Genomic DNA, 15425 nt, shown 5'->3' with positions numbered 1-15425 from the left:
TCCGTCCGTCTCGTTTTATCTCTCCCTTGCTGCAAAAGGTTACCTGACCCAAATTTGCTTTGTTTCAGTGGATTGTGGGTCAAATCATGGTCATCAGCCATGATTGCTGCAGCTCTAACCGTGGAAACCTTTTGCTCCTCCTTTGAGGCTGAATGCAGATAGTTTTTAAACTCCTCTAGCAGTACCAGTTCTCTTATCCCTTTGTAGGTCTGATCTATCTTGAAAGTTCCAACCCAGCGGTTGAAAGTTATCTGTTTAAAATATTTCGAATTCCAGGCAGGTTGCATGGCCTTTTTATGGGAATTTCGGAATTGTTGGCAGTCGATCTTCAGTGCTGGTTCACAGGCGCTGAGGATTGCACTCTTTGTCTGTTCATAACCGGCAGACATTTCAGCAGACAATATTTAGTAAACTTCATGAGTTTTCCCCACCAGCTAATCCTATATAAGGAGCGTTCAAAATTCTGGTGGCCAATGCAACTGAGCTTCTCAAAAAGAAAGTCTCCGCACTTCCCTCTTCAAACTTTGGGACAAATTGGGAGCACTTTAAGGACATCAATATTTGTCTCTGGGCTAAGGAAATTTAAATTGCAAGTAGGTAAATTTATGTTTTTCCTAGCTGCTGCAATTTGTCTTACTTCTCTATCTTTGTGTCTGTATCTCCATCTCAAGCTTTTGCAGTTGGAAAACTCTCTTTCACTTGGGCTTCCCTTTCTCTTGCTCTCTCTTCCTTTCTCTCTTTTTCTCTAGAAAGTCTAGCCTTCATTCTTCCAGATGAATTTTGGCTGGGGCAATCTAGTCTGTTTCAGGTTCTGCTTCTTTCTACCTGTACCGACTCTGGAGCAAGTTCCAAAAGCTCGGCCAGCATCTTTAGAAACTCAACTCTCCTTGCTTTGTTGCATATTTATACTCTCACCTGCTTAGCTACAGTTTTTAGCTGTTCTCCTTGCCAAAATGCGTTTGCATTTGTAAGAGGCCATCTTATTTCCTATTGTTAGTACACTGCTGCAACTTTAGCTTTGTTACTTTGTTACCTTTCTACTTTCAATTCCTTTAAATTTCAGATTTGTCTCATTTGCAATGTATTTTATCCTGGATGACAGCCTCCAATTGTCATGGACAATTTTAAGGCATTATCTTTTCTTGCCTGTGATCAAGTATATTTGTATGTGGATGTGTGTATTTTCCTGCCCTTGGAGTGATTGAGGCAATTTAAATAAATAACCCAGCAGCAAGTTTTTGTATTTTAAAAATGAAAAAGGTTAGCTTATTTCTCAGACAATTGCCCTGGAGGTTAACAAAAGCCATGATGTCTCACACGATTCACCTACACTGTCACACACACAGAAACTAGATACAGTTGAAGGTAAAATGGTAATTATAAAAATGGATAAAAACAGTTCTGCTGGAGGGTTATGAGGACGCGAAAAGTCAACTGTGCTCTCCTCCACCGATGCTGCCAGACCTGCTGGAGTTTTTCCAGATATTTCTGTTTCTGTTTTTGTTTTGAATTATAAAAATGGAATTTAATTCAGGGCAGAATTGTCCTAAAATTGCACTAAGTGCAGTAGCGGGTGTGAAAAATGACACTTTACCTGCTGGCTGTAGTGGCGGGTTTTTGCACCATACTATCCCCCTCACGCTTCAGAAATTATGCAGTCATGGGAAACACACTGTCTCTATGGCGGACGGCTTTGATTTGCCTACCATGCCGTTACCTCACGACTTCCTCACTCTGGGTGCCATATTTAAACTGCAGCCGCGCGCACGGTTCTCAATGCTTGCAGCTCAGGACTGCTCCAGTGAAGACATCGGCCATGCAGTGCAGAAAAAGGATGAATGGTCTCATCCGTGCCACCAGGGTGAGTCAACCATCTCATCACTCTCAACTCACCCATTCACAAGCCCATCACACATTCACTGGCATCTCACTCACTGCCAGCTCAAGGGACATCACCACTCACTCTCTCACACACAGAGTCATCCAATTGTTCTGCAATGTTCTAAAAATTGCAGAACTTTGCAGAATTGCAAATGTTCTAAAATGCACATTAATTTGCAGTCTGTGCCCAAGGGGTGAAAAATTCTGGAGCATTCGGTGGCACATTCATGCTCTTGCGTTGCTTGAGTGGGCAGGAATGCTTCAGAAGCCTAACTAAAAGCATGTCAATGAAGCTGCTGAACGGTCTCAGCTGCGGAAGAATTCTCATTTTTGACACAAGCTTTTCCAAGTGCGTAGTCGCCTCCCTCACACTCCCCCCACCCAGCATGTGCTTGTGTACTTCCATCAGTCTGTGCTGCCTCCCCCCGCACCGCCCGGCCTCATCCGCACTGCAGCCTTTGCCCCAGCACCACAATGAAAGCCAGTTGGGAAAAAGCTTCATACCTGTGCTCCCCCCAACACCAAGTGCCTCTTCCTTGATGTCCTATGGGTGATCTTTGTGACTTCTGAGCAAGGGTGTGTGCGCTCACCTCTGAGTTCCCTTCAAAGTTCAGCTTGCCTGGTTTACCCTTTTAAAGGCAGATGTGTAAGGCAAATTTGATGTTGGGGTGGGGGGGGGGGGGGAGGAGAGGAGATGATTCCAGCATGCAGGCGCAATGATGAGATGCAAATGTATTAAAATTAAGTTCCTGATGTTGGACAGCGAGAAACGAGGCCAGTCATTGACGGGCGGAATGGACGATCGCAAACTGGTTTCACAATGGCATAAAAAGATTTTTGGCCTTCTTGCCATATTATCCGTTCACAGCACCAAACATACCCACTGCCAATGTGAGTGGAAAATTCCGCCTTTGTTCTCTATTTCAGTGCAAGCCTGATGTTTTGGGTCAAGTTGTTACATTAGCTAAAGTGAAGGTCTCGAAAATGCAGAGATTTCTCAGTAGTGGTAATAGTTCCTAGAGCTGATCTGCCTGAAGGTTGTTTTCACAGGTAGACTTGAAGATGAAATCAGTTAGTGAGAGAGAGAGAGACTTAGTTCCTCTTTCAAGGCATTGTAGGTAATTACTAAGCTGTTTAACTGGCTGCAGTGGTCAATAGCTTTGCATGTCAAGCCGTCTCTCTCCCTCTGATGAAATTTTGTTTACATCCCTAAAAAGCAGTTTGAATGTTTCTGCTATATCTTTAGCAGCAAGTCAAGATACCTGCTATATCATGTGACCTCACATCATTGTTGAGTCATGGTCCCAAATAAGGGATTGTGGTAATTTAAATAACTGTCTGAAGTCTACCTGTGGATTTTTTAGGTGGCCAAAGCCTATAGATTTAACAAAGCAAATTTGCATTTTTCACAATGAAGGTGTTGATGGAGTTTTGTTTATCCTCTGGCCGAAACCACAGTGAGTCAATGTCAGAAAAGGTATCTTTGTCCTCTTGAGAAATAAAATGGTTTAATCCACAAAAACTGTCTTGTAGCTCTGATGAGCCATCCTAAGTTCCAGCTTTATTTTAAAATATGGTCTTTCTTTAAAGGTTTAAAAATACCGTCACGCAGGTACTGTGTCATGACACTGCATAATTGTAAACACCAAAATGCAGTGGATTTAAAAATCTCATTCTGAAATAGAGCTGTGAATGATTTAAAGAAAATCATATGTAGAATAACAGTGAATCAACATTAACAAGGAATACTATTTGCGCAATATTTATGTAAAACTTCTGTGCTGCAGTTGAAAGTTCAAAATAATGCACATTGTAAGAGTGGAGGTTTTGTCTGTCACAATAGTCTGTTCTTTTAGAATGAAGTTTGAAGTACTGTACACCCTCATCCAAACATTTGTAATTTCATGACCTTAATTAAGGATGCAAACTTGATGTCTCCTAAAAACATAAGTTGGTCCATTTAAATTGGGAACAGTAATTACAAAATTGATAGGAGGGAACTGTTGCTTCATTGAAGTTCATCCTTCACTACAATGTTAGTATGAACAGAAATTCCAAAGTCAAGGCCAGGGTTGATATATTGGGCAACCAATGGCAGAAATCTAGGGGTTGGGCAGTTGACGGTAAAAGATCACATGATGACATCTCCAGAATTTGTCCAGCCAGAGTTGGCAACCCTATTAGACACCCAATTATTGAAGTTATGAACCACAGACTTTTGGTTCAATGACATTTCTACCTCACTTTCTTAAAAAAAAAACTGAACCAAGACTTCGTTCGTCACAAGATCCCAGAATCTATTCCACTCTAACTTTACTGTGCAATGCACAATGGTAAGGCCAATCTCCACTTAAAAGCCTTGTTTATTTTCATTTGGACATTGGCTTCTAACAAAAGACATTTTCAGCCAGAAAATGGGTTTTGAACTAGCAAACGTGCCTCAAGTCTGGTACATTTTGTTTGCACTCAGGGCCACAAGCTGGTACGCATTCAACCTTTCAATGGATAAAGAAAGGTTGCTACAGGTGTACAGAGTTTTGCTGAGACCACACCTGGAGTAGAGTGTGTAGCTTTGGTCTCCACATTTAAGAAACGATATACCTCCATTGGAGGTGGCTAACAAAGATTCACTAAATTGGTCCCTGGGATGAGGGGATTGTTCTATGATGACAGGTTGAGTAAATTGGGCTTATAGTTTCTGGAGTTTCGAAGAACAAGGGGGCCTCTCATTGAAACCTACAAAATTCTGAAGGGGCTTGATAGGGTGGACGCTGAGAGATTGTTTCCGATGGTCAGGGAATCTAAAACATGGGACACAGTCTCAGGATAAGGGAATCATGTAGGACTGAGATGAGGAGAAATTTCTTCACTCAAAAGGGCTGTGAATATTTGGAATTCTGTACCGCACAGGGTTATGGATGTTCCATCGTTAAAGACATTTAAAGCTGGGATAGACAGAATTTTCTCAGGTCTCTCAGGGAATTAAGAGATACGGGGAGCGGGCAGGAAAATGGATTTGAAGCCCAAGCTCGACCATGCTCATATTGAATGGGGGAGCAAGTTCGATGGGCCGTGTGGTCTATTGCTGCTCCAATATCTCATGTTATGGGAAATTTGGTTGAATGTGCCACGGCTCAGCCAAACCTCTCGGTCACCTTCCTCAGCTCTGATCAGTGGTTTACTGATGGGCACCATCTGACTTCCACATCAAGTGGGGCTTGCAGTTGGCAGACACTGCTGTCAATTTTCGTTTGTCACCCAGAAGCTGATTCGCTCTGGGTTCCGGATGCTGGTGAGAAGGATTCCTGCGCGTGCAAGAGCGTCCCAGAGCAGCTGCTTAATTGTCAGTGAGTGGGCAGTATTCTGATTCCCAAGGTGCAGCGTGAGAGCGACTTTTTCAGATTTGCCGACAGTAAATGGAACACAAAAGGCAGGTTAAAGGGGAGGAGACTCGGGTAAACTGAAAATCAGGATATTCGGGTAATTTGGAGAAAACTGTTGGGACGCCGGGGCACTTAGTGAGAAACCAGGACATCTGTTCACTCAATTTAATGTGGCTTTCTAAAAAGGTTCAGAGAAGGTTGCAATTTAATCATTTGGTTATAGTTTTCAAAGCATTGCAAAAAGTTTTTAAACAGTCAGTTGGTTTTCAAACTAAAATACATGGTAAATATAAAAAGCAAAGGAATTGCAGGTGGAAATCAACCAAAAACAGAAAATGCTGACTGATGTTAATTTGTCTGATCGCTCCACAGATGTTGACTGACCTTCCTTATTCTTACACTCCAAAACCTTTGTCATAAAGACAGACATTCCATGTGCCTTCCTAATTGTTGCTGTACCTGCATATAACTTTGAGATTTGTGCACAAGAACACCCAAATCCCCCTGAATACCAATACTTTTCTCTCACCTTTAAAAAAAAATTCCACCTTTCCATTCTTCATAGCAAATGCTACAAAGGGGAAGCTTTTTGCTTCCCCACATTATCCTCCATCTACCAACTTCCTGTCCTAATTACTTAAGGGGCAATCACCTTTTGCAGCCTTTTTACATCCTACTCACAGCTTACTTCCCCATTTAGCTTTGCATCATTACCAAATTTGGAGATAATACTAGTCCCTCATCTAAGTCATTGATATAAAATGTAAATTGATGATGCCCAATCACTGACATTTGCAGTACTCTATTAGTTGCACCCTGCAAAATTGCATGTTCATTGCTACTCTCTAGTTTATTTGTCCATTAACCAATTCTTAATCTAAGCCAATATATTACCCCCAATTCCCTTGAGCTTAAAGCTTGCATCTCAAGTAAATTATTGTGTGGCACCTTATCAAATGCCATCTGAAAATCCAAATATATTACATCTAATGGTTCCTCTTCATCTACCCTCAAAATCTCTAATAGATTTGTCATGTGCTTTCAATATGCAAATGAAATTTCTACTCTCAAACGAAACCCTTTGTCAAGATATCCATGTTGATAGTATTAGTAAAGCAGATGTCTAATTGTTCCAAATGATTTGCTGACCATTTAACATAGCTTTGAATATCTCAGGGGTGCAACTAAAGTTTAAAGAGACTGAAAATTGCAGGATTGAAAGCTCCATAAGAGAAATAAAAGTAAAATAAAAGGTTCATATGCAAAATATACTAGAATGTTGAGTGGGTATCAATAAAAGTCTGAATTATTCTCTTAAGAAATGTTAATTGATCTCTTTTTACTACATTTTAGGTTTGCCTAGCAAGCACCACAGGGATCAGTGATGGGTACAAACTATTTACTTGGATGAATGTGTGGTTGCTAAATTTGTTAATGACATGAAGATAGGTAGGAGAGTAAGTTGTGAAGAGGACATAATGAGTCTGCAAAGGGACACAGATAGATTAAGTGAGTGGGCACAAATTTGGCAAATGAATTTTGAGAAATGTGAACTTGTCACTTTGGCAGGAAGAGTGAAAAACAGTGTACTCTTTAAATGGAGAGAGATTGTCAAATTGCAATACAGAGGGATTTGGGATTCCTGGTACATGAATCACAAAAAGTTGGTATGCGGGTACAACAAGTGATTAGGAAGGCAAATAGAATGTTGTTGTTTATTGCAAAGGGAATATAATATAAAAGTGGGGAGGTCCTGCTACAATTATATAAAGCATTGTTTCTTTCAAGGGATGTGGGCTTCGCTGGCTAGGCCAGGATTTATTGCCCATCTCTAATTGCTCTTCAGATGCAATTAGATGAGCAGCCTTCTTAAATAGCTGCATTCCATGTGTAATTGGTACACCACTATGCTGTTAGGAAGGGAGTTCCAGGATTTTGACCCAGTAACAGTGAAGGAACAGTGATATAGTTTCAAGACAGGATGGTGTATGGCATGGAGGGGAACTTGCAGGTGCTGGTGTTCTCATGCATCAGTTGCCCTTGTCCTTTTTGGTGGTAATGGCTTCAGGTTTAGAAGGTGCTGTTGATGAATTGCTGCAGTGCATCTTGTAGATTATACACACAGCTGCCACGGTGTGTCAGTGCTGGAGGGAGTGAACGTTAAAAGTTCTGGATGGGGTGCCAATCGAGCAAGCTGCTTTGTCCTGGATGGTGTTGAGCTTCTTGGGTGTTGTTGAAGCTGCACCCATCCAGGCAAGTGGAAAATATTCCATCACAGTCCTGACTTGTGCCTAGTAGATGGTGGACAAGCTATGGCGAGCCAGGAGGTGAGTAACTCCCCACAGACTTCACAGTACTCCAGATGAGACCTGGTGAGATCACATCTGGAGCACTCTTTACAGTTTTGAACTCCTTACTTAAGGATATGATTGCATTAGAAGCAGTTCAGAGAAAGTTCACTCGACTGATTCCTGGAATGAAGGGGTTATCTTACGAGAAGTTGAACAAGTTGGACCTATATCCATTAGAGTTTAGAAGAATGAGAGGTGATCTTATTAAAACATATTAAAAAAATCCTGAAGGGACTTGACACAATGGATGCTCAGAGAATGTTTCCCCATGTGGGAGGGACTAGAAATAGGGGACACAGTTTAAAAATAAAGGGTCTCCCATTTAAGATGGAGATAAGGAGAAATCTCAGAGGGTCATTACTCTGTGTAATTCTCTTCCCTAGAAAGCAGTGGAGGCAGAGTCACTGAATATTTTTAAGGCTAGGTCAGACAGGTTCTTGATTGACAAGGGATTCAAAGGGTATAGGGGGTAGACAGGAGAGTGGAGTTGAGGCTATATTCAGATCAGTCATGATCTTATCAAATAGCTGAGCAGGCTCGAGGGACCGAATGGCCGACTCCTAATTTGTATGTTCGTAAGAGAAATATTTAGGAGTTTAAAAAAAAGATTTGAAAGGCTGACAAAGCAAGATTACTTACAGGCAACAACTGAATTTCTGACCTGGAAACTGCCTGATCTGATTAGATGTTTTTTGCTTCTTTACAATTAATCAAACAGAACAACATGGTAAACCAATTAACTAGGCAAAATAAATCAAAACGTCAAATTTTACCAGTAAGACTATTCACCCTAGGCTGAATAAAATATATTCTTACAGACAAATCTAGAGCCTATGTTAACAAGAATAACTTGGCAGAAATATAAACAATGTTGCCATCCAAGTGATGTATTCTGGCATAGGGTTAAAATTATCCAGACTCACCATCAATTCGACTGATGAGTTCTTCAAGCGCTTTGACTTTCTTCTGAATCCCTGGTTGTGCAAAAGTGTAATTGTCCTTTAGAGAAACAAGAAATACAAACTGCTCAAATAATGCTGTAGCATTTAATCATTAATTGACAGCTATTTGCAATATTCAGTTTACTACTGAAAGGAAAGAAGAGGAACATGATGCTAGATTTGCATGTTCCGCTACTGTACATAACCCTTTGGACTACAGTTGCCATGATTTATCAATTAGTTCTCTACTGTCCTTCAGGAAAGGCAACCTACCATCCCTACCTGACCTACACATGACTCCAGTTCTCACAAAGTGGTTGATTCTAATGCCATGTGAAGTGGCTGAGTTACAGTTCAAGACAACAGTCAAGCACCACTTTCTTAGAGCAATATGGATGGATAATAAATGTGGGTTTGCGAACACTTGTCACATCTCAGGAAACAAATAGAAGCAAAATCATAAGCAACCTAATTATTTAAGTTAAACCAAGTGACCATTACCATATATGCTCATAGCACTAGGAAAAGCCTAAAAGAAATACTTATATGCTTTAAAAGTACCAATTATATGTACAATCACGGAAAGTCAGAATTTGTGAATATAGCTAAACTTTGCAATTCTACTGGAGACTAAGCAGGTTTCCATTTTGTAAAATGTGGGAAGAAATGTCCCCTGCTTTGAATTATGAGGAAAGAGGATGTTTGAATTATTTTCCTTCTCACTTAGGAAAACTGAATTAATTTAACACTCTAAAATTATTTTGTAAAGCAAGTAATATCAGATATAAAAACCAAAAAACTGCGGATGCTGGAAATCCAAAACAAAAACAGAATTACCTGGAAAAACTCAGCAGGTCTGGCAGCATCGGCGGAGAAGAAAAGAGTTGACATATCGAGTCCTCATGACCCTTCGACAGAACTGAGTGAATCCAAGAAAAGGGTGAAATATAAGCTGGTTTAAGGTATGGGGGGGCGGGGGAGAGAGAGAAGTGGAGGGGGTTGGTGTGGTTGTAGGGACAAGCAAGCAGTGATAGAAGCAGATCATCAAAAGATGTCACAGACAACAGAACAAAAGAACACATAGGTGTTAAAGTTGGTGATATTATCTAAATGAATGTGCTAATTAAGAATGGATGGTAGGGCACTCAAGGTATAGCTCTAGTGGGGGTGGGGGGGAGCATAAAAGATATAAAAATATTTAAAAATAATGGAAATAGGTGGGAAAAGAAAAATCTATATAATTTATTGGAAAAAACAAAAGGAAGGGGGAAGAAACAGAAAGGGGGTGGGGATGGAGGAGGGAGCTAAAGACCTAAAGTTGTTGAATTCAATATTCAGTCCGGAAGGCTGTAAAGTGCCTATTCGGAAGATGAGGTGTTGTTCCTCCAGTTTGCGTTGGGCTTCACCGGAACAATGCAGCAAGCCAAGGACAGATCTGTGGGCAAGAGAGCAGGGTGGAGTGTTAAAATGGCAAGCGACAGGAAGGTTTGGGTCACTCTTGCGGACAGACCGCAGGTGTTCTGCAAAACGGTCGCCCAGTTTACGTTTGGTCTCTCCAATGTAGAGGCGACCACATTGGGAGCAACGAATGCAGTAGACTAAGTTGGGGGAAATGCAAGTGAAATGCTGCTTCACTTGAAAGGAGTGTTTGGGCCCTTGGACGGTGAGGAGAGAGGAAGTGAAGATGCAGGTGTTACATCTTTTGCGTGGGCATGGGGTGGTGCCATAGGAGGGGGTTGAGGAGTAGGGGGTGATGGAGGAGTGGACCAGGGTGTCCCAGAGGGAACGATCCCTACGGAATGCCGATTGGGGGTTGAAGGGAAGATGTGTCTGGTGGTGGCATCATGCTGGAGTTGGCGGAAATGGCAGAGGATGATCCTTTGAATGCAGAGGCTGGTGGGGTGATAAGTGAGGACAAGGGGGACCCTATCATGTTTCAGGGAGGGAGGAGAAGGCATGACGGCGGATGTGCGGGAGATGGGCCAGACACGGCTGAGGGCCCTGTCAACGACCGTGGGTGGAAAACCTCAGTTAAGGAAGAAGGAGGACATGTCAGAAGAACTGTTTTTGAAGGTAGCATCATTAGAACAGATGCAACGGAGGCGAAGGAACTGAGAGAATGGGATGGAGTCCTTACAGGAAGCAGGGTGTGAGAAGCTGTAGTCGAGGTAGCTGTGGGAGTCAGTAGGTTTGTAATGGATATTGGTGGACAGTCTATCACCAGAGATTGAGACAGAGAGGTCAAGGAAGGGAAGAGAAGTGTCAGAGATGGACCACATGAAAATGATGGAGGGATGGAGATTGGAAGCAAAATTAATACATTTTTCCAAGTCCCGACGAGAGCATGAAGCAGCACCGAAGTAATCATCGATGTACCAGAGAAAGAGTTGTGGAAGGGGGCCGGAGTAGGACTGGAACAAGGAATGTTCCACATACCCCATAAAGAGACAGGCATAGCTGGGGCCCATGCGGGTACCCATAGCCACACCTTTTATTTGGAGGGAGTGAGAGGGGTTGAAGGAGAAATTGTTCAGTGCGAGAACAAGTTCAGCCAGACGGAGGAGAGTAGTGGTGGATGGGGATTGTTCGGGCCTCTGTTCAAGGAAGAAGCTAAGGACCCTCAAGACCATCCTGGTGGGGGATGGAGGTGTAGAGGGATTAGACGTCCATGGTGAAGAGGAAGCGGTTGGAGCCAGGTTACTGGAAATTGCTGATGTGACGTAAGGTGTCAGAGGAATCACGGATGTAGGTCAGAAGGGACTGGACATGGGGAGAGAGAAGGGAGTCAAGATAACGAGAAATGAGTTCTGTGGGACAGGAGCAAGCTGACACGATCGGTCTACCGGGACAGTTCTGTTTGTGGATTTTGGGTAGGAGGTAGAAGCTGGCCGTCCGAGGTTGGGCGACTATCAGGTTGGAAGCTGTGGAAGGAAGATCCCGAGATGAGGTCAGTGACAGTCCTGGAAACAATGGCTTGATGTTCAGTGATGGGGTCATGGTCCACGGAGAGGTAGGAGTAAGTGTCTGCGAGTTGACGCTCAGCCTCCGCGAGGTAGAGGTCAGTGCGCCAGACAAGAACAGCACCACCCTTGTCAGCGGTTTTGATGACAATGTCAGGGTTGGACTTGAGAGAATGGAGTGCAGTAAGTTCAGAGAGAGAGAGATTAGAATGGGTGAGAGGAGCAGAGTAATATCAGATATTGTGTTTCTATATGAAGAAGTGAAAGGTACTAAAATGAGCAAGAATTTTAATAAATGCTACAAACTTGTTCTTTCATAGTTGAAGGATCCTGGCAGGATATAACTGGACTAAAAAGGATTTTCTCCATAAGAACTGACACAGTGTAACAATAGAGGGAGGAAAAAAAATGGAGGAGAGAAACACAGAATCTTGAGCAGAGCCAAGAGAATAAGACAAACTTTGGCACAAAAGGATTTTGTGGGATCATGCATCACAGTCATTTTTTGCCTCAGTTTATGAATGACCTTTTCCAGCATGTAAACTCTCATTGCATACCATACTGGCACTTAAAAAAATGGTTCATCAGTGTCTAACATATCGAACGCTTGGGAAAAACATATGCCTGGAGCAATAAAACACTTCTATAACCCTAAAAAATATAATACCTATTTTCGTAATATCCCCAACCCCACAGCCCTCCGAGATATCTTTGCTCATCTAATTATGGCCTCATGGGCACCCTGATTTTAAATGCTCCACCACTGGTGGCTGTGCCTTCAGCTGCCTGGGCTCTAAGTTCTGGAAATTCCCTGCCGAAACCTCTCCGCCTCTCTACCTTTCTTTCCTCCTTTAAGACACTCCTTCAAACCTCTCTCTTTGACCAAATTTTTGGCCGTGTAGCATTGGGGTTTTTGGGCTAGTAAGGTTTAATGTGAGGCTGGGGAAACAGCGCCGCCTACATTATGATTTAGGGGGGTCACATGATAGTGGACTGAGTACGGTCATAGTCCAGCAGAAACCAGCACCTAGGAAATGTATATAGTTATGTGTTACCAATAAACATCACACAAGCCTCTCAACCTCTTGGTGAGACACTGAACAAAATCTTACATCAGGCCATTGCCCTAACGCTACCTTATCGATGCCAAACTTTGCTTTATAAAGCTCCTCTGAATCGCCTTGGGATGTTTTATTAAACTAAAGGCACAGTATAAATATAAGTTGTTGTTGTGTTGTTACAGCTATAATAATAGCCCAATTACAAAATGGAGGGAACAGCAAAATACTGCAGATGTTCAAAATCTGATACATAGACAGAAAATTCCGGAAATGTTCAGCAGGTCTGGCAGCATCCATGAAGAAAGAAAAAGAGCTATCATATCAGGGCAAAGACCTTTCATCAGAATCTGTTGAATGTAGGGACCTTTTTAAAAAATATGCTTTAATAACTTGTTTATGTTATAAATCATGGCTATTGTATTTGATAATACATCAAAATGTTGTCCTCTTAGACCTTGAGATGTTCTTTGTGCCAGCAGCTGTTTTCCAGCTAGCTCTGTAACCTTTACTCAAATAACCCAGGGACTTAATTAGCGTAATAAATTACATAGAAACAGTTGAGAAAACCAGCCACGGACAAGTTATGTTGCATACTAAACATAAACAAAATGTTACCACTGTCAATGTTGTAACAGTACAAAATAGAAATCATAGATCATAGCAACAATTATACCTTTAGAGAGAAACTTCAAGTTAACAAGACTGCTGTCTAAAATTGAAACTTAGTGCTAACTTATAAATTTTCACTCCTAATAAGTTGTGATATTAAAAATATTTACCATAAGAAAATAAGTTCTTATATTCCAAAGGTCTATCAGTTACTTCTTTCCTGCCTCTGGAGAATTATTAAAGCACAAATTTGATTTGCAAATGAATGCATTGAGGTGATTTTTCGAGCTTATTTTAAACATTCTAAAGTCAAAATTGTATCAAAATCTCCAACAAAAATAAAAAGAACCTTGTACCAATTCACTCTGCATAGTAGCTTGATACTTGGCATCACCATGGTGTAATGCACTATCCAGCAGTAAAGTACACATTGCAGGTTAGGCCACTGATCCTGGCAATTATTGAATCAGGAAATTATATAAGTGGTCTAAAAATTGAGCAAATAACATTAATTAGAAGGTTAGCTTAACTACTGTTAAATGGGAACATATTTATATAGAAAGGGCTATAGTTTTGATGTTTGTACAATTAGATTGAACAAGCATTGAATAGTTTGCCATGGCCTTGTTGGATTAGAGTGTAAAATATTCTTTTAATGTTTTATACATTCATTTTATATGGAGGATATTAAACTGTAATATTTCATTTCTGAACTGATTCTAGAAGTGTGTACTTTTAGTAATGCATGCACTTGACCATTGGTCTTTCTTGGGTAACATAAATCCAGGAATGCACTAATCATACTTCAACCTTTTACAGGTCCCGTGCACATAATGCTTGAATTCATTGTAAATGTGTAAAGTTCCATGTTGTTACTAGGACTTGGTGTTATGTCTTTTTAAAATATAAATAAGCTGGTAGGGATTTAATTTGGAAGCTAACTTGTTAGAAGAAACGACATGGGGGGGGCAATAGCATGCAAGAGTAAAATGACAGGCAAATTATGTGCATCATTCATTGGTAAAAAGTGAGGTGAAGGAACAAATTAAATTAGTTCAATCAATGTTAACATAAAATCAATGGCAATTTTCAGAAAAAAATTCTTTAACAAGGATCACTTAAATAGAGGACAGTTGAGAAAGGGATTTGTTCACATTTCTTGCACCACTAGTTCTCAACAACCCAACAAAATAAGTTGCTAAACCAATGGGTTACAGATTTGAATAGAAATGGTTACAAATGCGAGTCTTCATAAGACGGTCATGTTTTAATATGTTTCCTTTAATTTAAGGCGAAACAGAATGTCCTGTGGGGCGAATGGTGAGATTATACTGAACTTTGCCAGGAGGCAGGCCCATGTGATTTTGTTGTCTTGGGAGAGGCGCCAAGGACAAAACATGTGGAAAATCAAGTCATGCCTTGACACAAAAGAAAGGCAGCTGGTTTTCTGGGCTGACACACAGACCCAGCGAGGAAGACAGAAACAGTTGCTGTTGTGAAAAGCAGGACGAAACACTGCTTTGTGTTTGGCATCCTGCTTGCAAGGTGGCTATGTGAACTGATTCTCTGTTTGAAGAGATGGGACTTGTGGAGATTTAAGGACAAAGGAATCACTAGAAGGACCCTCGCTCTTGAAAGCTGGTTGGGGATACTCAGAAGACTGAGTTGCGCGACTTTCCAAAGGATTTTCCACTGGAAGACTCACCTTGGGAGCCTGTTGAAAAGCTGGGAGTCGTCTGGGACTCCATCTTCAAGGCTACCTTTCTGCTGGGAGCATAGCAGTAGAAATGGGTCATAAAGTATTTTGGTTATATTAGTTAATGAAGAAGTACCTTTTCTTCGTTTACCAGTTGCCTGTTAAGTAATGTTTAGTCTATGTTGATTTTAGTTTGTTACGGTAAAAGTTTTAAAACATGAAAGCTTGTCGTGTGATTCTTTCCATCAGTCGCTGGGAAATTCATCTCTTTTTAAAAAGTTAATCAGTCTCTACGGGGATTGTAACAAAATGCATGAGAATTATTTTAACTTTTATAGTGCTTATCAATGCTATATAGCGTCATCAATGTCTGACGGCTAGTAATCTAAGTTGACAGACTAATGTTCGAATTTTGTCTTTTGTAAATTCGTTTGAAGTAGAGATAGTATAAAAGTAAAAAAAAGTTCATAAAAATGTAAAGAACGGCAGAGATCCTGCAGACTGGAACAGGTATAAAGAACTGTAGAGTGATACTAAAAAAGC

The 15425-nt window shown here is 41.1% G+C and overlaps 1 protein-coding gene across 4 annotated transcripts in view; it reads right to left on the bottom strand.

The window, feature by feature from the left end:
- Positions 1-15425, bottom strand: part of tbc1d22b (TBC1 domain family, member 22B) — a 355700-nt gene that overhangs the window by 116946 nt on the left and 223329 nt on the right. For all 4 annotated transcript variants that reach the window (XM_041195481.1, XM_041195479.1, XM_041195482.1 and 1 more), the window contains one exon: positions 8539-8614. In XM_041195481.1, the coding sequence (XP_041051415.1) occupies positions 8539-8614 (76 nt within the window). The remainder of the gene's footprint in view (positions 1-8538; positions 8615-15425) is intronic.

Source organism: Carcharodon carcharias, chromosome 9 (assembly GCF_017639515.1).
Source record: "Carcharodon carcharias isolate sCarCar2 chromosome 9, sCarCar2.pri, whole genome shotgun sequence".
NCBI classification, from domain to species: domain Eukaryota; kingdom Metazoa; phylum Chordata; class Chondrichthyes; order Lamniformes; family Lamnidae; genus Carcharodon; species Carcharodon carcharias.
The sequence above is the reverse complement of the archived record's forward strand: the minus strand, read 5'-3'. Positions and strand labels throughout refer to the sequence as shown.